Here is a 24,624-nt window from a genome sequence, read left to right on the forward strand (position 1 = left end):
GATCTCAAGCTACTACCTGGAGGTTGGCAACCCTAGTTCTATACTAGAAAGCACATATGATACAGACAAGGCAGGACAACATTTGCAGCTTTTTCCTATATACTTGTAAGCTAACTGCACTTATGGATGGGATGAGAAGATCGGCAGAGGTGCTGGGCAGGGAAGTGTACTGGTTGGCCAAGAGGTTTGTGTAGGCCTGGATGCTGGAGGGTCAGGCTAAGGAAGTGAGTATCACTCTTAACAGCTTCCGTAGCTGGAAGGTGGCTGGGGAAGGGAGTGATGTCAAAAAATGACGTGAGCAGGAAAGCCCCTTTGATGTCAGCTGTAAAGTTGATGGCAAAACTACTATGATGGACTGCTGGGCGTGGGGTTTAGTTGAAATATGTACCATGTAGCTACTGACAGGGTTTCAACTGTTCAGAGGTTATAGTTCTGCTCTGTCTCCAGCCAGGTCTGCTTTTCTCAGCATGACTGATTTTGCTTTCTGCTTCCTGGAAATTGTATCTGACATGGATCATAATCAAAGTCTTGCAAATAATCTTTCAGCATGAATGCATCTGGGAAGGTGGGTGGCAATTAAAAGTTTGATATTTATCTGGCAGGATTTCCCCACAGCTGATAAAGACAGTACTTTGATGACTTTAACGATTCCTTTGGAGAACGCAATTAGGCAAACCACCGAAGTGAGAAAAGATCTTTCCTTTTGACCTATGATAAATAGATGCCAAGTTTCTTTGAATTTTACCCCCATACACCTACACTGGTTTACCTTTGCCAAACTATACTGTGACTTTTATGGGTTTTATAATAGTTGTTTTTATAGTGTCTTTTCTAACGTTTTATTGATATTTTAAGCCATATTGAGTTCCACAAGGAAGAAAGGCGGCTAATAAATGTTTTAAACAAACAAACAAACAAATAGAAGTCCCATTTTCTAGGAATTTAAAAGCTGCAAATAAAGCAAGGTGTTCTTCCGTTATCTGTTACGTGATAAAGTAAAATTAACCTTAGCTTCCTTTCTTGCTAGCAAAATTACTGCAGTGTAGAAGAAGAAAGTAACCACTGAACTTACTCTTTAGGGGGGTTTAGGTCCTCTGGTCTGGTCTCAAAGAATCTGAAAACTTCATCACACTGGGAAATGTGAGGGGGAAGCTTCACCAATGCCTGTTTATTATTCAAATAAATATAAGAAAGGCAAAGTCATATTAGGAACATACATTCTTAAACAAAGAAACAAGAAAGAAAAGGCTGAAATCTTTTGGCTTATATCAACCTAGAACTCCTAGTGAGGAAAAATAAAAGAAATCAACAAAGCTGCTGTGAAGCCATAATTCTGGGTACTTTGAGTCTAGCACTCAAATGTATGGATGAGTCTTCTTATTGAACATATTCAGAGCTGTCCCTCTGCTGACTCCTCCTAAATCTACTATGCCACCAACTAACAGCTTCCTGAGAACAACCATACTGGTGCCATATTAATACACAGTCACCATACACATTAATGGAAGAAGTTAAATGGCGGTTATCTAGGGTTGCCAACCTCCAGGTACTAGCTGGAGATCTCCAGACTACAGAAATCACTTCACCTGGAGAAAATGGCCGCTTTGGCCATTAGACTCTATGGCATTGAAGTCCCTCCCAAACCCTGCCCTCCTCAGGCTCCACCCCACATACCTCCTGCTGGTAGCGAAGAGGGACCGGGCAACCCTACAGTTATCAGAAAGTGGCAGCAAAAGCAACATAACGTGGGGCTGCTTTTGAAGACAACCCAGAAACCGTAAGTAGTTCAGAATGCGGCAACATTATCATGGCCAGGAGTCAGCCAACAAGAACACATATCTTGTTCCTGTTCAGAAATTCGAGTGCCTATGTGCCAAAGTACTTGGGCAAATCAAAAAACAAGTCCCAAACAGAACAGGAAGAATACATTTATCTACAGAAAGTGTAACTCCCTTCTCGCTACCAGCCAAGAGAAATAAAAGGTGAAAATCATGGGAGCAGACAGGAAACTTAGCGACAAGAGATGTTATACACCCTTTGAATGGAATATAAACCACAACTGAAGAAAAAAATTAGTTAATGATTCAATGTTTGCTCTTCTGTGTGGGCATGATATCTGGGCTAGAGGGACTCTGGCACAACAGCTGATTGTTTCTGCCAAAGAAAGTGCATTTACCTGGGTTAAAAAGAAAAGCTGATGATACATTGGGACTGTAGGAAATTTAAAATATTATTGCTGGACAGGAAATAACGGGATATAAAAGCCTCAATAAAGTTCAGAACAAATTATTTTAGCAACGTGGTAAATTCTATCCTGATCATATTTCCTCCACAATTCAAAAGTCCTCTGTCTAACACTAGGGATATCGAAAGAGGATGGGAAAACTATTCCAACATTTCATCTATTTTAAGATTGGCTGCCAATTTGCTTCGGAGTTCAACTCAAGGTGAGGATATAACTTTTAAGCCCTTTACAGTCTAGGACCCACATATCTGAAGGACCATCTCTTCCCAAATGGCCCAGTGTGCCACTTGAGGTCCTCTAACTGCCACCTTCTGGTTGAACCTGCTTACAATTGCTTGCTTGGCATCTACCAGCGCTCATTCCTTTTCAGTTAGCGTCTCCCACCCCGTAGAACAGGCTCCCTGAGGAGGTTAGAAGGATTAAAAAGAGAAAATAAAAGGGCCGCAGCAGTCTCTAAGATATAAAAAATAAGGCCAAGGCTGATTATTCAAAATAACGTAAAAATATATTTTATTATTCAGTTAAAATTCCCCAAATCCCCTACATGTTTTGCCAGCAGACCTCTTCAGGGGAATCTGTAATATATAGTATGCAATTACATTACTCAGCTTACATAAAAAATGGTCATTTTGCACCATGAAGGTTAGAAATTCTCAATGTCCTTACCAAGCTGCAATTCCAAGAACTGGAGTGACAGAGGGACAGCATGACAGTTAAACTGTTACACAAACAGTGTAAGTTTATTGTGCAGCTATACTATCAATTCTGCTAGCTTGGTGAAAGAATAATCATTTTCCTGTGACAGAATACTGTAATTTGAGTGCTAGGAAAACACAATATCCTTGTTGCTGAAATACTATTCTGAAGGCAGATGCCTGGATGCCCCACAAGTAACAACTGTACGTTCATTGCACTATAACAGATTGATTAACTTGGAAGACCTTTGTGTTCAAATTAATTGATTATCCCTCTTAATCTTCTGAGATGACAATTAGATGACAGGCATCCTGATAAGAGTCAGTCTGACTTCTAACTGTGACGTATGGTTATTCAGAAAGGGAAGTAACTGTCACACCTCCAGTACCTAATAGCAACTGACACCTAAATTGGGCCTCTGTCTTCACATCACCGATCACCCCTGCTAATGCAACAGCTTCTGGATTGGGCGCTTTATCTACAACGTAACCCCCAGTATTAGGCAACACTATATTGATGGTGTCAATCACAAGGAAAAGGGGAAGAGATTGTGGCAGAAAAAATTCATGCGATGGCAGGAACAGAAGAAAGCAAAATATGCTGTCTTTTCCATCTCTCATGTACGGTATGTTGATGGTGTTCCCTGTTAAGAAATAACTGATTTGTATATATGTGTGGCTGGCAACAGAAAGAGACAAAGAGGACAGATAATGGTCACCACAGCACAATATTGGGTTTCCCTATAATGAGAAACTTATGCAATGATATGAAAAGGAAGAGAACTGTGGAGAGCCTAACACGGTGGGCACAAATAGTAAAAAAATAGCTCTGGATCCCTGGTGGTGTATAAATAAGGATGAAGAAAGTATTCTGCGGATTAAGTGCAAAACAAACGCACCATTAAAAAGGCTTATTTTGACCACAGCAGTTAAGAAGCCTAATTAAAATTGTGAAATATCTCTGACACAGGGATCTCATGAAGTCCTCCTTTATTTTAGATTGGCACAAGCTGCCCAGATGAAGCTGCTTCAGGTGGGCCCTGGAAGGTACCGTTTCACACAAAAATAATTCCACGGCCACCGTGAACCAGAGAAATCATCCAGGGAGATAAATTTCAGTGGGCAACAAATATTTACCCACACCGTCTTCCTGATTACCAGGAAAGCATCCAGAGTCCTGTTGCTTGTGTTTATATATGAAAACAAACATTTCTTTACCTGGCTTCTTAAAGCCTTTGCCAGAAAAAAAGCTTAATGATCAAAGAATAGCTGTTTCATTTAGATGCTGCAAAGCAGTAAAATGCCACCCAGTCCTTGGGAGGTCTGCTGAGCAGAGGAGGCATATGCTCTCCTGTACACAAAACCAGTGGCTCACACTGGCCAATGTTTGCCATGATGCAATGCAGAGGTTAATAATGTACCTTTTGATTTGTATCGCTTTCTTGTCCAGAGCCCTAGCCAGATAGAGCCCTCACCTAAGTGTTTATTAAAAGACAGTTCTTTTAATTCATGGTGTCAGTTGCCATTTAGCGTGGGAAAATTTCTAGTTTTTTAAAACCAGCAGATGCTATTAACGTGACCTGCCCTGTTTTTTCTACCTAAGGTTCTCCCTGATTTAAGATGAGGGTCCCCCCCCCCAAGATTGCTATCATCTTTTATTATACTGAAGCGATTCTGAAAAAAGCTACTATGGCTGAGCGCAGAAGGTAAATAAGAAGTTACTTTTTAATATATCAATTATTTAAGATGTTCCTTGTTAGTTGACAAGAACCATCTGATTAAAAAACAAGCCTCTATCAAGCCATCCATGCAAAGAATGTAGACTTTTCTGTGTTCCTTCTATTCCTGTGGCTCCTTGAGAACCCCATAAAATTAATTCTTGGAGTCACAGGACCCACATGGAGGAATGGCTGCATGGGTTGGCCTGGGGGGAGGGCTTAGAGTCAGGAAGGACAAGGGGATGAAATCACTCCTTGCCTCTCCACAACTGAAGCTCTGCTGATTTCATCCCCTCATCTCTCCTCACTACAGCCAATCCTTGTTCCAGGAATGATTCCTCTGGGGGTTGGCAGGGGCTGCAGGAATGGAGAGGAACACAAGTAAACTACATATGTCTTCTGGTTGGTTGGACACAAGCTACTGTTCTTATTCAATCTATATATTTCTTTCTTTTTTTTACAGAGACTGTTTTTATTTGCAAAGCTTGGTGAAGTCTTAGCACCATTAATTCATTCTTCTTATGAGTCTGTTAATCTGGTCTTCCATGTTTCCTGCATCACCCACTTCTACAAAGTGGGTAGTTTTCTTCTTCATTCCACCCCGTGGAGAAGACAGCTTGAATGGCCAGAGGAAGTTGTTTGCTGCCTTGAAGTTTTTACCAACAGTATAGATTTCATGGATCAGATCTTTCGTGCAAATGATGCCATGCTTTTTCAGACATCTCTTGATCAAAGAATTGTCAGTCAAAGCAACACGCTGTTTGTTGATCTTGCCATAGCCTCGCTTGTAGATTAGTTCAAGCACAGATTTTAAGTTGGGATAACCCCATGCAATGTAGGGTTCAACAATCCTCAGCATGTTAATGGATGCTTTGTTGAGTTTCACAAATGTCCCATTGAAAATTTGACGCAGACGAAGAAGCTGCAGTACCTTGCGAACCTTGGGACTGACACCATTAATGCCTCTGATTCTGATTACAAATGCCAATTTGGGTTCAGCAGGTACATAGTAATTGCCAACTTTGCAAGCCATTCGAGCCATGTGAATCTCACGTCTATACATCTGCCTGTGTTCTTTGTTATAGGCCTGAGCTCTTTTATAGATGAGTTTTCGTTCATCCTTTCGCAACTTCTTTTGAACCAACCGTCTCTTCAGACATTTGGCCTTTATATCTGGAAAAGCCTTCCTTTTCTTCACGAGACTTTCTGGAATCGAAGGCACCTTCTTTTTTGCTTCTTCACCCGCCATGGTCGCCTCCGGAAAAGCCAATCTATATTCATATATTCTAAATTTCACACAGACCCTTGGGAAAGGCTACAGGATAACATAAGGGTGAGATTTTTGTTTCAGTTATCAGTAACCATGAACTTTCTGTTTATTTATTTGGAGACCACCTGGAATATGGCAGCCTGATCTAGCAAGGAAAGCTGACTGGGGAAAAAAACCATACCCACACATGCATTTCTATGAAGCTAACTCCAGTTTGGAAAAACAATTTTCCATAGCTAAATTTGGGCAGGGACCAATTGAATACCACTTAAAAAGGTAAAGGTCCCCTGTGCAAGCACCGGGTCATTCCTGACCCATGGGGTGACATCACATCCCGATGTTTACTAGGCAGACTTTGTTTACGGGGTGGTTTGCCAGTGCCTTCCCCAGTCATCTTCCCTTTACCCCCAGCAAGCTGGGTACTCATTTTGCCGACCTCGGAAGTATGGAAGGCTGAGTCAACCTTGAGCTGGCTACCTGAAACCAACTTCCATTGGGATCGAACTCAGGTCGTGAGCAGAGCTTTTGACTGCAGTACTGCAGCTTACCACTCTGTGCCACGGGGCTCCTAAATGCCACTTAGTTAAAGGTAAAGGTAGTCCCCTGTGCAAGCACCGAGTCATTCCTGACCCATGGGGTGACGTCACATCACATTTACCACTCTGCACCACGGGGCTCCTTGAATGCCACTTACACCCATCTAAAGTAGCAATTTGCTGGCAGACCATTTTGGCAGGGATAAGCTGGTCTAAACATTTATGGAAATTGCATTTTTTACAATCCAGTCACCATCTTAACACAAATTCACTGCATGTTTTCCTAAAATACATGGCATGAAAGAGACTGAAACACATTCACATCTTGGTCCCTTCCAGAGACTTCTGGTTTCTTTGGAAATTTAAGAAGTTGTGCGAGTAGCCCCTAAAAAATTCTCAGCCTAAGTAGAGCAGAGCTGGTTTTGACTAAGGCAACGGACTACTGCCATGACCTGGATGGCCCAGGCTAGCATGTTCTCATAAGATCTTGGAAGCTAAGCAGAGTTAGCCCTAGTTAGTATTTGGATGGGAGATCACCAAGGAAGTCCAAACTTGCTACATAGAGGCAAGCAATGGCAAACCATCTCTGAACAGCTCTTGCATTGAAAATCCTGTGGGGTCGCTAGAAGTTGCCTGTGACTTGACAGCACTTTCCACATGAACCTTCTGTCACTCTTGTAAATTCTCTCCTTCTTTACATATGTTCACTTTTGTTGGTTAGATTGCCATTGTTTGGTTTATTAGTGCAGCCCACCATTAATACAACAATTTCTCAGACATACTCTCATCCAGTAATGGACTGTCTGCTTTCTAAACAATTGCATCTCAGATAAGGAACCAGCTTATGGTTTCTGGGGGTCAGAGGTCACCTTATAACCCTTGGAGTGAATTCCTGCCTTCTGAGCAATATGTCTGTTCAGTGAACCCATGACACTATTTCTTGTGCACATGTTTTGCACAGTTCCTGCCTGTATAATTAATGTGAAGACTAGAGTGTGGGTGCACATGTTTACAGATAGCCAGTAGGCCTTCATTTGCCAAACACTACATTAATTGTTCCACAGACAGCTTGATCTCATAAGATAAGATTTTAGTTCCGTTTCCCCATAAGAGGGTACAGAATTAAGGCCAATTTATGTCTCAGGCTCTTAAAAGTCTGCTGAAAGCGGCTATCAATATGCTTTCTACTGCACTGTTTCCTGAACCTACTTGTGTGGGGTGGGGGGAAATTGCTGAACTAATTTTAGAATCCCTACTGGATCCTCATTAAGTCAGCAAGTGTAAATGTCACTGTCATTGCCTCTATATAACTATGTTCAATGGGGCATTCACAAGATCATTTACTGGTTACTTCTTAATACTCTTTTAACTAACCCTTTGTTCATATAATCAGGAAGCTAAAAGATTTTTTTATGCTCTTCCAAAAACCACTTGAAACAAGAATCAACCTGAAACATGTCAATTACTCTGGAATGAAAGACACTATCACAAGACTGTGTTAGAAGACTTTAACCTCACATGCAGCCTAAATCTATGTTTATTGGGAAGCAAGTCCAACAGAGTCCACTAGTGGTGCAGTGGTTAAGGTGTCAGACTAGGACCTGGGAAACCCAGGTTCAAATCCCTACTTGGGTAATGGAAGCTTGCTGAGTGACCTTGGGCCAGTCACACACTCTCAGCTCTGACCTTGGATAGTATTTGGATGGGAGACCTCTAAGGAATACCAGGGTTGTGACGCGGAGGCAGGCAATGGGAAACCTCCAAACCTCTTGCTTGAAAACCCTACAGGGTCACCATAAGTCAGCTGTGACTTCACGGGCCCCCAAAAAAGTGTGCACAGGATCACAGCCTGAGTAGATGGAAAAAAGTGAATTAGGCCTTTGTAAATGGTCCAGGCTAGCCTGATCTCATCAGATCTCAGAATCTAATCAGGGTCAGCCCTGGTTAGTATTTGGATGGGAGACCACCAAGGGATACCAGGGTCACTATGCAAGGGCAGGGAATGGAAACCACCTCTGAACATCTGTTGCCTTGAAATCCTATGAGGTCTTCATTGGTCAGCTATGACTTGACAGCAAAAAACCAACACCCTATCCCCCCCACCCCCATGCTGCAGTTTATGTTGAATACAGCAGCTCACAATTTTATAACAATAGATCTGGATATTTGAGTCATAGTGCAAGATTTGTCCCGATTTTCAGTATGTGCTTTGACCTATAAATCCCTGTAGGCCAATTATACCTATGGAACAGTCTCTTTTCACATGATTATAAAGAATACTGGATGAGAACACATGCCTGACCACGCACAGTAGCCACATAATTTATAATACAAGAGATATTTTTGAAAGGATTCCTTTGCGAAAGACTCATATAAAGAACTGAGGAAAATATTTTAATTGATTGGGATATCTGATATCACTGGCACAGATGAGATGCCACAAGGACAAACCGTTTTTATCTCATTTATATTATTATCTGGCAAAGTTAGCTTTGACTCCCGAAAGCTTATATTCCAAAAAATCTTGTTGGTCTCTGTGTCACTGGACTCAAATCTAGCTGTATGATTACAGTCATTTCTACCAGACATCTGAAATCCAAGGGGTTTATTCTGAAGAATAAGCTATTTGCCAATCTTCCCTAATGTCTAATGGGTCTCTGCAAGGAGAGTCCATGCAGGTACAATCTTTTTTGGGACAGGCTCTGCAAATTGTAACCTAAAAGAGTTTTGCTCCCCTAAACTTGTACCCCTGCAGTTATGCTCAACTGATCATCACTCACTGTGTTCTACTGTCATCCTTCTAAGAAGAAAATCATTCTTACCCTGCAGTATTCATCAATAGGTTTTAGTCTTTTCACAGCTACATCTCGAATATGACTTCTCCTGAATAGGATTTTACCTGGGGGAGAAAAAAAGAGAAAAGATGCAGAGATTGAGTATGCATTTTGACAGAAAGTACTCAAGTCCTAGATCATGCTAATGCAAAGACAGAACACCACTGGCTCTTAAGGTCATCCAATCAATCAAGCTGCCTCCATGGCTATGATCAACATGACTCCCCACTGCCTTTGAGGGGGTCCCCTCTATTCTCTGGGGAACTTAGAAGATCCACTTATCTGGGAAAATCCATAAGATCCAGCTCGCTGAAAGACACTTAATATTCCTTTGCAATTAGATTGTCTCATTTCTCAGTGACACAAACTTATGACAAGACACATCCAATTCAGGTTTTGTGCAGTTTTTTTCACATGCTATGAGAATCCTTGAAGCTAGGACTGAAATTAGATTTTGAGTACTACATCATTTGAGGACATTAGTGTAATTACATTAATGTAAGGCACAAGATCTTAACAGTACAAGGTGAATTATACCTTGTACTACAGAATTATTACTACTAAATTGGGTGGGGGGCATATGGACAATGCCAGACCTTCCTCCTTCTTTGTACCCCACAGTGTTTGGGTTTGCAGTCCAAAAACTGATGAATAATTAACTGAGAATACCCACGAGCCAAGCTCTCTTAGGGTGATACCAGAGCATGCATCCTATCTTTGGATACAATTGTTTGTGTTGTTCTTTTCCAGTTTTTCCTTTGGAATGTATTATCATTCGTATTAAGAGAAAAATGATTTGTAGATTCCTTCTGTAGTAGAAGCTGCCATCAGACTGCCAGTAGAATTATTCAGCCCTTTTTCATTGCCTGTGTTAAGAACACCGGTCTTCCAGATTTTCCTACATTTACCAGCCAACATATTCCCACTGGCAAAGAAAAAAATAGTAATATTTTGCAGACAATGTGATCCATAAATTTACTTGGAAAGAAAAACTATTTAAACCACAGAAGTTTTTTATTTGTAGTGCCGTATCATCTGAAATATTAAGAAGTTCATACAGCTAAGTCTGAAGATTCTTTTCCTGAACCATAGAACATGCGAAATAATAACAATAGTGCCTTTGAACACATCCAGGCTGCTTTTCTGTCGTTTATGTGTTACCACATACATAAACTGGAGCATCTAGATATTGCTGTACCTTTTTCAAAAAGGTATGTTAACCACCAAAAGCATACATACATTCTGTGTTAGCAAACACATTTTAAAAATGTAATAATAAACTCTGCAGAATCTTTTATTTGCAGTATCATCCCTACTGGCTGGCTCTCACATATGTAACCCAGAACAAAATGAGAAATTGCCTGCCTCCAATACCCAAGCTATACACACAGTGTTATTTGCTGGATCAGAGCCAGACTTCAGTATCCAAAGTCAGTTAGCACTTTTTGCTCTGGCAGCAGCCACCAATGGTTTGCGGTTAAGGGATGGATTTCAGGACCTTCAATCGTTTGGAGTTTATTTAGGAGGAGTGTGTGCACAGCATGCAAAAGGATATGTGGATTACAGCTAAACTGTTAGACAAATTTGCTTTCTCGACATTCACAAGCAGATGTTCGGACTGCATCAAGCAACTGCCAAACACCAAGTTTGCAACTACCTGTTGATTAGAAGCTGACTCACAGCTGATTAGGGGATCAGCTAGGAGTTCAGTTCTTATCCACCCAGCAATATAGCTGCACAGTGAATTTGCAAAAGGGAGTTCTTCCCTCCCCTCCTATGTGTGTGAGAACAGAAGTAATGCTTTTGATCTCTGCCTTTTCTGCTGCAAGAGCTTGTTTTTCTTCCCCCTTCCAAGCCAGGCAGGAACAGACACATAACTCTTGATCTCTGCCTTGCATAAGGGAAAGAAGAAAGAGCTTGTTCCTCTTCCCTTCTCTCCAAACTGGGCAAGATTCAGTGCTTTTAATCTCTGCATGGGTAAAGGGAAAGGAGTAGAGTTGCCAACCTTCGTGTACTAGAGGGACATCTCCCGCTATTACAACTGGTCTCCAGCCGACAGAGATCAGTTCACCTGGAGAAAATGGCCACTTTGGCAATTGGACTCTATGGCATTGAAGTCCCTCCCCTCTCCAAACCATGCCCTCCTCAAGCCCTGCCCCCAAAACCTCCCGCTGGTGGTAAAGAGGGACCTGGCAACCCTAAAGAGGAGAAAGAGGAGGTTTCTCCAGCCTCTTCTATTCACAGTAACAGGTTGCAAACAACAGAACAGCTCTTTCAGGCAGGTATGACTATTTGGTTGCATTTCTTCCCAAGAATACAGCATATTACCCCCAAAAAAGTTATTTGGTGGATTTAAAAACATTTACGGTACTTGAAACACTGCTCAGGAGAGTGGCTTTGTGATTACCATGAAGGCCAGCTACTAAGATGTTCTTTGCACAGCTGGCTCGGTCATCATTACAGTCAGCTCTCTGCAGAGAAAGCTTTTTCTGGAAACTAGAAGAGCTGGATGCTTTTCAGCTTGATTCAGTTTAGAAGACTCTGGATCTGGCTGAAAGGCAGTGAGTGCAGATCCACAGTGGGCGCACTACTTGGAGTATGAAGTCGTACAGTCCACCTTCAAAGCAGCCATTTTCTCCAGGGGAACTAATGTATGTTGTCTGGAGATCAGTTGTAATACCGGGCGATGTCTAGGACTCACCTGGAAGTTGGCAACCCTACCTTTGAACAATGACACAAGGCATTATTCTAGGTGCCTGTATGGTTTCACCAGCAACAGAGTGTTTGGAATTTGTGAGGCTTAACTGAGAATAAGAACTTTTGACAAATGGTGCAGAGAAAACAACAAACACATCCTTTTATTTCTTTATTTCACTATTAGAGAGAAATAAAATAGCCCTTTCCCAGCATTACTACTAAATGGTCTGGGAAAGCTCTGGATGTGTAGTAAATGTGTTGTAAAGAGTAAATGGAGAGTCTGAACAGTTCCCGTTCTCTGGTCTCCCTGATGCCAATCCAAGCCACAAACTTGAAAGCCAGACTGATGGTGACCATATTTTAGAAATCACAAAGCAGCCAAAGACACGGAACATATGAAAAGTCTCCTGAAACTGTAATTCAGCATTGCTAAATAGATAGTTTACAGGGAAGGCATGCTGCTGCCAACAGCTTTAAAGTACCACTATAACTACTAGAGTGGAGTGTGAGAATCAAGGCACAGATAATAAGGAAAGTGATGTAGAGCAATGAGTAAAAGAAAAAGGTGGTGGAGTGGGGGTTGTGTTGGAGATTTTAGGAGATGTCATATTTTAATTAATTCCTTAAGTGGATTTGAAAAATTATCAGCATGATCATCCTATTCTGAAACAACCCTGGAAACAGATCCCAGCCTTTGTAGTCATAGAAAGAACTGGCAGCATTTGTGAAGCAGCTTTGGAATTATTCCAGACTGGTCGCGTGGCTCCATTCCCCTCCGAAACGTCTCCCAATTCCATCAACTTGGAAGTCAATCCCTCAACTTTTACTGCCATTAACTTCTAAGTGTATTGAGTTACAGACTCAGCTGAAATGTATCTGATTTTGTACTCTGATGTTTATTTGTAGCCCTGTTCAAACTGTATCTAGCACCAAAAGGGAGTCAGGAAACCTGTCGAACAGAAAAAGGAATCCAGTGACTGACCAGAGATCTTATAGCATATACTGAATGAACAAGGAATGAGTCAATGGAGAGGTCAAGGACTGACAAGCCAGTAGTGAGATCTACTAAGGTCAAGCTACAATGCCTTAAGTTCTGCCAAAGGTCTGGAGAAAAGGCTGTAAAACATACTGTGGCTGATACAAGAAGGTCACCTTACTTATGTTGCCTGATTTTGTCAGACGTATCATGTAGTTACGCCCTTAGTAACCCATCCAGTAGAGCAGCTCACCCCCACCCAATTGCTGGGGGCCAGTTCTCTCAGCCTCCAAGGTGAGTCGCTCTCCACAACTGCCTCTTGACAAGTGCTGTCAGGTGAAGCCATCTAAATGAACTTCTGTGATGCTCACACAAGACATTAAAGGAGGCGAGGGAAATGGATGAATGATCAGAGGACAGAAGATGCTTCCAGACACAGGAGCAACACGCAAAAAGGCACTGACGAGGAGACATCGGAATGCATATGCATCAATGCAGTGATCGCTTGCGGAGAGTAAGAGTGCAGAACTAAAAAAGCAGAGGGCCAAGGACTGAGCCAGTCCAGAGCTTTCATGGGAGGGTCAGGAGAGATAAGGAGCTGTTGCCAAAACCCTACCTGTACCACCATCCTGCAAAATCTCCCCAATTTTGCAGTTTGTTCAAATGTACCTAATTCAAATTATATATTCCAATTCTACAATATACATAGACAAAGATATTGACCTCTTGCAAAAAAAATCACTTCAATCTTAGAGAAACTCAAGCGATAATTTAGAGATTTCTTGGAAAGCTAGAAGACTGAATATCCTCATTTATTTCCCAGATAATTTCCCAGAGTTTATCTGGCACACTTCAGATTGTCTTGCTGGCTGAATGCTTCCTTACTCCTTCTCCTAACAATACAGTGTCAGTTTCAGCTGGAATTCCTGCTTCCCTTTAGTAAATATATGTCTCCTGTTACCTGTTATTCACTGTTTTTAGGCACCAAAGAAGCACAGATTTTGAGGAATAAAGGGGTTTTGAGGAATAAACTTTCTTTATGCTTCGCCACATTAAATTTCTTCCAACCCTCTGAAGGAAAACACTCAGGCCTCTGCCATACAACAAAATTCATAAATTAATATTAGATAGGTGGCTTGAAAACACTTGGCCATCCACAAAAGGCCGGGAGGGGAGAGACAGAGAGGGTATATATGTTTTGCGGGAGATAGAGAGAGTATAATGTTTTACAGGCAAAATGGTGATTTCATACTTCTCATGAAAGCCTGATTAATTATCAGTGGGCTACACAAATATACCTTCTAAATTTTCACTCCATAGATTGCCTTCTAACAGTTTTCCAAGTGAAATCACAGAGTTCATTGAATCATCTCTTTTATATCTTTCTGAGGCCAAGTAACCAAAATTAGAGTCAAATCAGAAGAACTTTGGAATTTGCTGAAAACAATTAATGTGTAACAAGATCCCTATATCTACTGGGAGCTGACACTGTGCAGATGGGCAAACCTATACAATGTGGCCAACCATAGCTATCATTTAGTGTCCTGAAAAGTCAAATAAACCTCCCCAAACTGCAGAAAGCCCTTCTTTTAAAAACCCTACTTTTGGGTTACCCCAAATAGTTAATAGCAATGTCTGAGCATGCACAGAGGTCACCCAAAGAAATTACAGAATTTGGGCTGTATTTTGGACAGTTGTCATAGCAACTCAAAATGGTGCTTGATACCGCAGCAATAGCAGCAGGCAGGAGGGGAGGGGAAGGAAGAAGCTGGAAATGGAAGTAGAGAAGCCAGAGCTGAGCCATCTGGGAGGGGAAAAGATGAGAAGTTAGGGCCAGAACCCATGGGGACAGCAGTGAGCTGATGGGGTAGGGGAGGGAACACCTGAGCAGGTGCCAGAAGGGGGAGGAGGAGGAGGAGGAGGAGAGTTGGTTTTTATATGCCAACTTTCTCTACCACTTAAGGGAGAATCAAACCGGCTTACAATCACCTTCCGTTCCCACAACAGACACCCTGTGAGGTAGGTGGGCCTGAGAGAGCTGTGACTAACCCAAGGTCACCCAGCTGGCCTTATGTGGAAGAGTGGGGAAACCAACCCGGTTCACCAGATTAGCGTCCACCGCTCATGTGGAGGAGTGGGGAATCAAACCCAATTCTCCAGATTAGAGTCCACCGCTCCAAACCACCGCTCTTAACCACTACACTACGCTGGCTCTCAAAGGACAGGCAGGTGCAGCCACAGCAAGAATAGGGAAAAGGGGGAAATGAGATTTCTCCTCCCCTGTGAGTCTTCACAGGTTCTCCTCTTGTTCTGGTCTAACATACAAGGTCCAAGCATGCTAGATGGAAATCATAAAGTTGCTATCACATATCATGACTGTTAACTCTACATTATCAGCACATATAATCACAACTCCTTAAACAACGCCACTGCACCTGCTTTTCTGCCCACATATTCCACTGTATCTTCACCAATGGACTACTGACTCAAATGTCCCCAAAGACAGAAATTGACCAAAATATAACAAGACAACATACTGCACTTTGAAAACGTTACCATGTAGCCTATTCTCAAGCCTACAAAAGCAAAACTACAAAATCTTCACTGCAAATAACACTGAAAATTAGAAAGCAAAGTTTGCCTTCACAGACACTTCAGCTAATTGCAAAGAAGCTGTCAATATGAACCTAAGGGCCCATGTCAGAATAAACATAATGCATAGAACTGTCACCTTTCAACAGCCTTTCCCCAATGAATGCAGAAGCTTAAACAAGCTTACGTAAGGATTTATGTTCTGGCCAATTACTTCCTTCTTCTTGAAACCAAAAGTGTCCAAAGCAAAAGTGGCAGCAGGATCAACTACTGCTTAAATCTTTGTTCCATTGTTATCTGCTTGGGGTTTAATTTTTTTTTTTTTTGTCTTTTTGCTTTTCATGGAGAAGAGCACTAGATAAACACACATAGCTTTTTTATATGAAGGTAACTGAATACCGCCAAATCTTAGGAGGACGAATGTGAACTGACAAAAGTTTATTTGGACCCAGAGCAATTGCATCTGAATCTACCGAGTACACGGCAGCCAAACTGGAGAGGCTGCTAAAAAAACACTAGCCTAGACAAACCGGGCCTTCTTTCCAAGCACAACCAACTAGGAGCATAATTCCCCAAATACTGCCTGCCTTTGTTTCCTTGTGCTGCTGTACTATGCAAAGCTGGCCATCGTTTATAGAATCCTGACACCAGGAACCTCACATAACCTTTGATGAGTGGTCAGGATTGTAGACTTGTGGTCTCCAGTTCCAACCTGATGATGGATAGATGCCATAATCTTCAGAGGCACATAAATAAAGCACATTAAGAGCTGAGCACTCCTCTCCACATCTGAAACAGACTTGGCAGAGACATGAGGGGCAGGATTCACAAGTGACTCTTATGCAGGGACAAGGGTATAGATTCAAAGAAAAGCAATAGGGCACATTCATAGGACTGGGAATTAGAGTTCTTGTGCATGCATTCACATCTACCCAGAGGGTGAATTCTGTACTTCTACAGACTCTGGGAAGGGGGATGAAACCTTAAGAATGACAGTACTTGCAACTATGCAACTTTGAATAAGGAATCCCTAGGTTGAAAGTAATTAAATTTCTTGCTGGTAGTAGTATCTGTTTCTCAGGAAGGAAGCAAAAGATTGGAGGTACCACTTCAGTTACTGGTATTCATGTATTTATTGATGTACTTTATTTATGTCCCACTTTTCTCCCCATAGGGGACCCAAATCATGTTATATAATTCTTTCCTCCATTGTATTTTCACAACAACCCTGTTAGGCTGGAAGTGTGTGGCTGGCCTAAGGTCACCCATCAAGCTGCTACGACAGACTACGGATTCAAACCTGGGACGCCCAGATCAGCAGCAGCAGCAGCAGCAGAAGAAGAAGAAGAAGAAGAAGAGTTGGTTTTTATATGCTGACTTTCTCTACCACTTAAGGAAGAATCAAACCGGCTTACACTCACCTTCCCTCCCCCTCCCCACAACAGACACCCTGTGAGGTAGGTGGGGCTGAGAGAGTGTGACTAGCCAAAGGTCACTCAGCTGGCTTCATGTGTAAGAGTGGGGAAACAAATCCAGTTCACTAGATTAGCCTCCACCGCTCATGTGGAGGAGTAGGGAATCAAACCCCGTTCTCCATATCAGAGTCCACCACTCCAAACTACCGCTCTTAACCACTACACCAGTGCTGGCTCAAACCTGCTTTATTGTACCACTGGGCATCTCCAAAAGGGGGAAGAAAAACAAGGACAAAATAAGGGCTGTGATTTACCAAGGATAGGTAAATTGGGCCACTAAATAGGGACAGCTAGAACATATGGTCCCCATCTCTTCCCACTGATCCACCTCTGGACCTCCCTGATGATTAAAATCATGAACTGGCAACCTAGTTGTGCCATATTTATATGGTTGGGGGCCAAAATAATAAGAAGGTGTTCATTGAGGCCGCTGTTCCATGCGAAGATATTCCAAAAGGAGCAGCATGCTGAAAAATATGGAGGACAAAGTTTTTTGAAGAAAATACCTGTTCTGGGGAGCAATATTGTACTGTTCATATAAATCAATACCTCTGATTTAAGGAGACATTGTAGCAGTGATCGAAAAGAGCCCATCTAATCTCTGCACTGGAACAAAACCAGCTTATAGTCTATGTCAATCATACAGAAAGAAATAAAACAAGAAAAGCTGTTAACATAATTATCTTCTTATTGCTATTTTAGGAGACACAGATGGGGTTGGTAATAGGATCTCTTATTCCATAATTTATGAGTACATGTGTCTTGAGCAATTTACCACTTGGGATATTAATCGCATCCCTCTCTTGGTTCTATTTAGATTCACTATGGAAAATTGGACATGGTATCCGTATTGACTTCTTGTTGTTATCTTCTTTTTGATAAATCCCAACTATACATGCCTGGAAGTACTTCAAATTGAACACTTTCCTCCATTTTGGTATGTTCTTTCATTAAAATACTTAATCTAGTTCAAGATGTCAACTTTTCCAGCAAAAGCAGTAGCAAATTCAGATCCACAACAGATGTCTCTTTGAAGCGGTACCAGTTATTGCCTCTGGTTTTGCACAGAATTGCTGCACCCTCTCCCCATCCTGATCCTGTGTTAATGGCATTTGAAGTAGAACAAATAGAACAGGGATTAGCAGAGCTGATATATGGTTTGCTGCTTTCAACATGTGCCAAAAGCATTATAGAACCAGGTATACTTTCCTATTCTTAGAGAAGTTTTCATTAAAACATGGAAGTAGGCCCAATCTCTACCCTACTCACCAGGCTCAACAGAAGAAATTGACTGTACCAAAAATGGTATGGAGATCACAACAGAACAGTTAGGTGGGATCATGCTGAAACCCATTACCATCTAAACAAGAGCAAAGTATGTTCTCTAAACAGCATGCCTACCAATCTAAATATTAAAAACGCAGCTACCAGTCAAACAAAAAGACCTGACTAAGGGGCATTGCCTAGTTTCTATGAATGCCTGTCTTTGGGGAAATCACGTTTTCCACGGTCCATCATGATTATTAGAGAGTCCTCATGGCTAGTATCAAACAGATTTCATTATCCCTTTAGTCTTTGTAAATCAAAATGAAACCACTGTGCAATTCTAATTTCTATTACCAGATTAAGAGGCACTTGGGAATATCTGCCCCGGCAACTATGATGTTGCCGCTTCTGTTATGTGCAGAGAAAATGCCTAGTGTGTGTATCTCAGATTCCAAGGAGATGGTACCAGCACCATTATCCATACAGGCACACAACATTGGTCCAAAAAGGCTGCTGCAATTCACACTAGAAGCCTACCATGAATCAAAAGACAGGCATAAACATTTTATTTAAAAATAATTTTAAAAGCTTTTATGCAAGGGTTTTAAAGTTACAGGGTTTAAATTACTTCTGGTTTTAAATAGATGAAGAGTTTTTAAAATCGTGTTACTTTAAATGGCATGCTTCAGCTGGCAGGGAGAGTGGCTTCTTTAAGTTAGACGTCCTTTCCCTTCCAGACCATTTTTAGATGTGGAAATATTATAGTGACAACAAGTCTATAGTCCAAGTTTGACTAATAATTTTGAGATAAATTTGTTTTCCTTTACATGTTATAATCCAACTCAAAAGTTTGGCGCACTGATATTTTAGATTCACCCTGGATGTAAACATTTCACTGCACAGAAGACTATTACTTCTGAAACGCTGCGAGCAGTTGGGTGGTATGTAACAGCTGTGGCATTCCTTCGTCCTAAAATATTTTTCTGGAACTCCCCAGAGTTCTGCATAAGAGATGTTTTTAGCACCACAGTGTAGCTTCTTCAATGTCACTAAAATCCCCCCTGTAGAAAAGCCCTCAAGGGTCTTAATCCTACCCAAAGTTCACTTACAAAGCTTATTTTGTCCCTGGAACATCTCTTACAGAATGGGTGTAGCTCAAAATGGTTCCGTCAACCAGGTAGCTGACAAGGATCAGTGTGCTGCTGGAGTCGCCTGGTCTGGGATCTTTTGCATATACAAAGGGGTTACTGATGGCCGCCTGGTCAGCTTGGCAGTGTGTATCTGGGGGAAAGCCTGCTGAAGATTCAGTGCTAGGCATAGGAATAGCATCTAAGTCATCTTGCTTTTTACAGTAATTTTTTCTTGCTCTAGATGAGCTGTGTTCAGCTTTCCCCCTTTGTCCTTGTCATAGTGATTTTATACAGACATGGAAAGAAGGATGTTTATGTTTCCGCAATTGGTGACAAGGAACCCTACTGGAAACTGGGACAAATAATGTTACTGGGGATGAGCCTTGTGCAGCACAATCCTAAGCATGTTTACTCCTGTATGTTTCAGTGGTTCTGCTCCTTAGATTACTTAAAATGCAGTAATTAAAGTCCTTTAACCACCTACATTACAGGTAAAAATAATTTCCATTCAGCAGATGTTGTTTCAGCCTTTTCTCAGGGCTGGTATAGGCACTACTACTATCTACATATTGCATTTTTATCCTTCTCTAACTCTAAGGCTGACTGGTAGTGGTCTGCTGAATTGGCAGGAGCTGCCCATTGCTTGAATTTCACAAGTATGCTGTCTGCCTTTAAACCGGAGGTGTTAAATGGACATGAGACTGTTTTGGGTTAAAGACTGAAGGAAAGACAGAACTAGCATGAATGAGATAAATGGGGATTTGGGGGCTCAGAGCCCACTTCTGCCTTGGATTTAGTTTTCTGTGTTAAGTCACTTGTTGACATGGAATCCAGCATTCTGTTTCTAACATTGGCCAGCCAAATAACTCTGGAAAGCCCCGACAAATGGCCAGGGCAGGAATATCACACCCACTCCCTAGAATCAGATAACCAGAGGTTCCATTGGCTATTAAGTCTGGTAAGCAGAGTTCCCTGGACCAAAACTGGGGTGAAGCAGCCACAAGAAAATTTGGTTGGATGGAACAAACTGTTTGCCAGGGTGGATATAGGATCTTACTTGTAGGCGGCACCTGCTATTTCTAGAAAAGACGTACGCCAAGTTAACATTCCACTTTACCTCTCAAATCAATCTTTTGGTGGAAATATTTGCAGATTCTTTGTGAATTGTGTTAGAAGAGAAACTGGCATACCTAAAAAGGGATGCAGATTCTTCTTCAAAAAACAGCATTTACCCTAAAACAGTACTCCAAATGTGCCTTGGTACAAATTATCAACCGTTTCTTTCTTCTGTTGCTAGATTTGATTGTACGATCCCCTCTGGCATTAGTAGAATATGTCTGGTTACAACGTAATACTTGCCTCAATTTCTTTGAGAGGATTAAGTGGGAAAAATTTGGGATAGGTACTTCTAAACATTTGCAAATTTAATGAAATTAATACTAAGGATGTGCTAAAGATCTATTTAAAAGGCCATCACTGATAAAAGGGTTAATTTTTCAGACAACCATAATTGTGTGATTCAATCCTGAGTCAGCTGGATGGAGTGGGAATGAATTAGAAACAAAAGATTCCCATGAGGGATTTTGTGTAAACTCAGAAGTTGTAAAGACGTCACAACCATATAAAAGCCCTTTAGGTAACAACAGGCATTTACAAGAAAGGGCAAGCAGTTCTTCAGTAAATGGTCTAACGAAGGGTTTACTTTTACAGTTACAATTCTGGATTTAATTAATTGTGTAAGCTGCATATTTATTTAACAACACGTTTCTTTATGTATTATTTGTTCTACTTCCAATAGTTCTCTCATGTGAGAACCAAAAAATATGGGGAAGATGCCAAGTTGCGAACATTTCTGCATTTATTTATTTATCATGTACTTATTTATTTATTATACCACACTTTCTCCCGTACAAAACTCATGGTGTTTCAGAATTCCATAAAAACGACAGATGCAAAACAAGCAATCCTTCATGTCCCAGGATATTAAGTGGTAGAGAAAGTCGGCATATAAAAACCAACTCTTCTTCTCATTACTAGAGAAAGTGTCCCTTACAATGCAGGCCAGCCCAGTAACCTAATCAAGTCCTTTTTCAACAGGGTAAGTTCATCTTCTGCCCCATTATCACCCCCCTTTAGCAGTAACTCAAAAACCCTGAGAATCTGGCTCCCATCACTGCCAGAAAACAGCACAAATTTTAAGTATATAAGGATGAAATGAAGATGTTAAGGGAGTGGAAAATGTCCACACATTGCCCAGTGATTCCTGTAGCATGAGTGTAATCTAGAGTAAAGATGGCAGAGAAGGCATCCAAGAGAAAGCACCAGAATTCAGAGTTGCAGTGGTGGAGGAAAAGTGTTGGGGTGAGATATCACTGCAACTTTGGATTCTGGTGCTTTCTCTTGGATGTCTTCTCTGCCATCTTTACTCTAGTGGTATCTCACCCCAACACTTTCCCTCCATCGCTGCAACTCTGAATTCTGCTTCCTCTGGATTCAATAAGAATAACATTCCGTTCAGTTAAAAATTTCCCTTCTGCACTCATTATTTTCCAAAAATACTGCCCTCAAGATTGTGCCTGTGTATACAGACTTTAGATCTCTTACCAGGGTGGAGAGATACACCTGTAAAGATCATGCATTCCCCCTTGCTTCCCTGGTGGAAGATCTTTCTCGCCTCTTCATTTGTATATCAAAGGCCCAAACTACATGTAATATATGGATCTCCATGGCACATAATTTAACTGTGTTGTCACACGGGCGTGCACACACACACAAACACACACACTGCTTTCCCAATTCGAAATGATCTCCCTTGGCTGTTTTTAGCCCCAGCAGGGGGGAAAATCAGGCACAATGTTAACTATTCATAGAATAGTTGTCAATGGCATTTCATCTGAATGGAGGTAGGTGCCACAAGGGCTCGGTTCTGAGCCCAGTACTTTTCAATATTTTTGTAAATGATCTGGATGAGGGACCACTCATTAAATTTGCAGATAACACCACTTTGGGAGGGGCAGCAAACACACCAGAAGATATAGAATTCGACGAGATCTGAACATACTGGAAAAGTGGGCAGATGTGAACAAGATGCAATTCAACAAAGACAAGTGCAAAGTTCTACATCTGGGTAACAAAAATGTGAAACGCATACTGGATGGGGGATACACTTCTGGGTAGCAGTTTGTGTGAACAAGGTCTTAGGGTAAGGGTGGATCATAAGCTAAATATGAGCAGCCAGTGTGATGCCGTGGCAAAAAGGCTAATGCGATCTTGGGTGTATCAACAGAGGCATAACATCCAAATTGCAAGATGTCATAGTCCCACTGTATACTGCATTGGTCAAGCTGCACTTGGAGTACTGTATGAAGTTCTGGAGGCCTCACTTCAAAAAGGAAATAGACAGAATGAAACAGGTGCAGAGGAGAGCAACGAGGATGATCAGGCGTCTGGAGACCAAGCCCTATGAGGAAAGGCTGACGGAGTTGGGAATGTTCAGTCTGGAGAAGAGGAGGTTGAGGGAGACATGATTGCTCTCTTTAAGAATTTGAAGGGCTGTCACTTAGAAGAGGGCAGAGACCTATTCCTGTTGGCAGCAGAGGATAGTACTTGCAATAATGGGTTTAAATTACAGGCAGAAAGATATCTTCTGGATATTAGGAAATGTTTTTTACAGTGAACGTAGTTCAAAAGTGGAATTGGCTGCCTAGGGATGTGGCGACCTTCCCCTCACTGGCAGTCTTCAAGCAGCAGCTGGACAACACTAGTTAGGGATGCTCTAGGCCAGTAATGCGAACCTTTTTGAGACTGAGTGCCCAAACTGCAACCCAAAACCCACTTATTTATCGCAAAGTGCCAACATGGCAATTTAACCGGAATACTTAGGTTTTAGTTTAGAAAAAACAACTCATAAACATCTTTTGTCTGAAAAGAAAAACACAATAACAGAGCTTTCAATGATACAAACAACTTTTTATTGAAAGGTAAAAGTTTGCATTTGGCATGCTTTTGAACAATTAATGTGATTTTTGCTGTTGTATGCATGCTGATAATTTGTCTAACCTTGGCTCATACTTTGTTAGTTTGAGAGCAACACATGCAGCACTCAGGTCATCTGTTAATCTGTTTCTGGTGTCAGATTTGATATAGGCTAGATGCCATCACCACATCCTGTGGCAAGGAGTTCCACAGGTTAATTACATGCTAGGTAAGTGGGTGTTCCTCTTTTAGTAGGGGATTTCACTGAAAGATGGGAGGCGCCGCAAAGCCCGCGCTGTGGCCCGAGCGCTCTGCTCCCCTCCAGCTATGCCACGCTGTGAGCTATGCTCCCCTCCAACCTAGCTCCTCTCCAACCCCACCACGGGAATCACATATGCCACAGACTCAACAGGCTGCTGTCCGCGCCGCACCCTCACGCCGCATGTGAGCTGCTTGGCATGTGAGCTGCCCTGCCGCATGTGACAGGGGAGGGAGGAAGCGCTCCCATTGGGCTGCTGGGTAGAGGGGCGGGTGATGTGAGAAATGCCCTCAGGAGCGCATGGAGAGGGGGAGGGGAGCAGTCCGGCCCCGCGTCCCTCTGGCTTTCTAGTAACGAACTCAGGCGAACTCTGTGCTGGGGCAACGGCGCGCGTGCCCACAGAGAGGGCTCTGAGTGCCCCCTCTGGCACGAGTGCCATAGGTTCGCCACCACTGCTCTAAGCTGATCCTGCATTGATTAGGGGGTTTGACTAGGAACTAGGAACAATGACCTTGGGTATGTTTGGGAGGGAGTTAAACCTCTCATTCCCTAGTGCTGCTGCCCCAGGCCCTATTGGCTGTCCCGTGACTGGTTTTTGCAGCTATATTACACATCAGGAATCCCTTCACAGATCCCCAATGACAATTGTAGCTTGTCCAAAGGCCACACTAGTTTATATCAATGTAAGAAGCAAATCAATCCACTCTGATACACTGCAATAATGCTCATGCTTAATGCTTTTCTAAGCTTGAAGCGAAGAAGCATTCTAGTGAATCTCACTTTGAGTATTTTTAGATACCTAACAATAAAGCAGGAGAAGCAGACTAAGAACAGCAGAAGGGTTAAGCCCAACACAGTTTTATATTATCAGTAGTTTAGTCATCTGTACAGCTTCACAATCTGAAATACATATGAATGTATATGTTTCTAGTTCTGGCATGCTAACACAAGCTTTT

The 24,624-nt window shown here is 41.9% G+C and overlaps 2 protein-coding genes across 4 annotated transcripts in view; both read right to left on the reverse strand.

Annotated features, from left to right (window-relative positions):
* The window catches only part of SH3PXD2A (SH3 and PX domains 2A), a 271,900-nt gene that overhangs the window by 140,495 nt on the left and 106,781 nt on the right, over positions 1-24,624 (reverse strand). For all 3 annotated transcript variants that reach the window (XM_056849280.1, XM_056849281.1, XM_056849279.1), the window contains exons 4-5: positions 9,287-9,363; positions 1,073-1,164 (exon numbers count right to left, since the gene is read on the reverse strand). In XM_056849280.1, coding sequence (XP_056705258.1) covers positions 1,073-1,164; positions 9,287-9,363 — 169 coding nt within the window. The remainder of the gene's footprint in view (positions 1-1,072; positions 1,165-9,286; positions 9,364-24,624) is intronic.
* LOC130477356 (60S ribosomal protein L7-like) lies at positions 5,102-5,916 on the reverse strand. The gene has a single exon (XM_056849290.1). It carries the CDS (start codon positions 5,905-5,907, stop codon positions 5,164-5,166), a length of 744 nt encoding a protein of 247 aa, XP_056705268.1. The 5' UTR covers positions 5,908-5,916; the 3' UTR covers positions 5,102-5,163.

Source organism: Euleptes europaea, chromosome 5 (assembly GCF_029931775.1).
Source record: "Euleptes europaea isolate rEulEur1 chromosome 5, rEulEur1.hap1, whole genome shotgun sequence".
Taxonomy (NCBI): Eukaryota; Metazoa; Chordata; class Lepidosauria; order Squamata; family Sphaerodactylidae; genus Euleptes; species Euleptes europaea.

What these genes read in the sequence shown, in the direction of transcription:
- LOC130477356 (XM_056849290.1), bottom strand. Translation starts at nt 5,907, where the DNA reads ATGGCGGGTGAAGAAGCAAAAAAGAAGGTGCCTTCGATTCCAGAAAGT.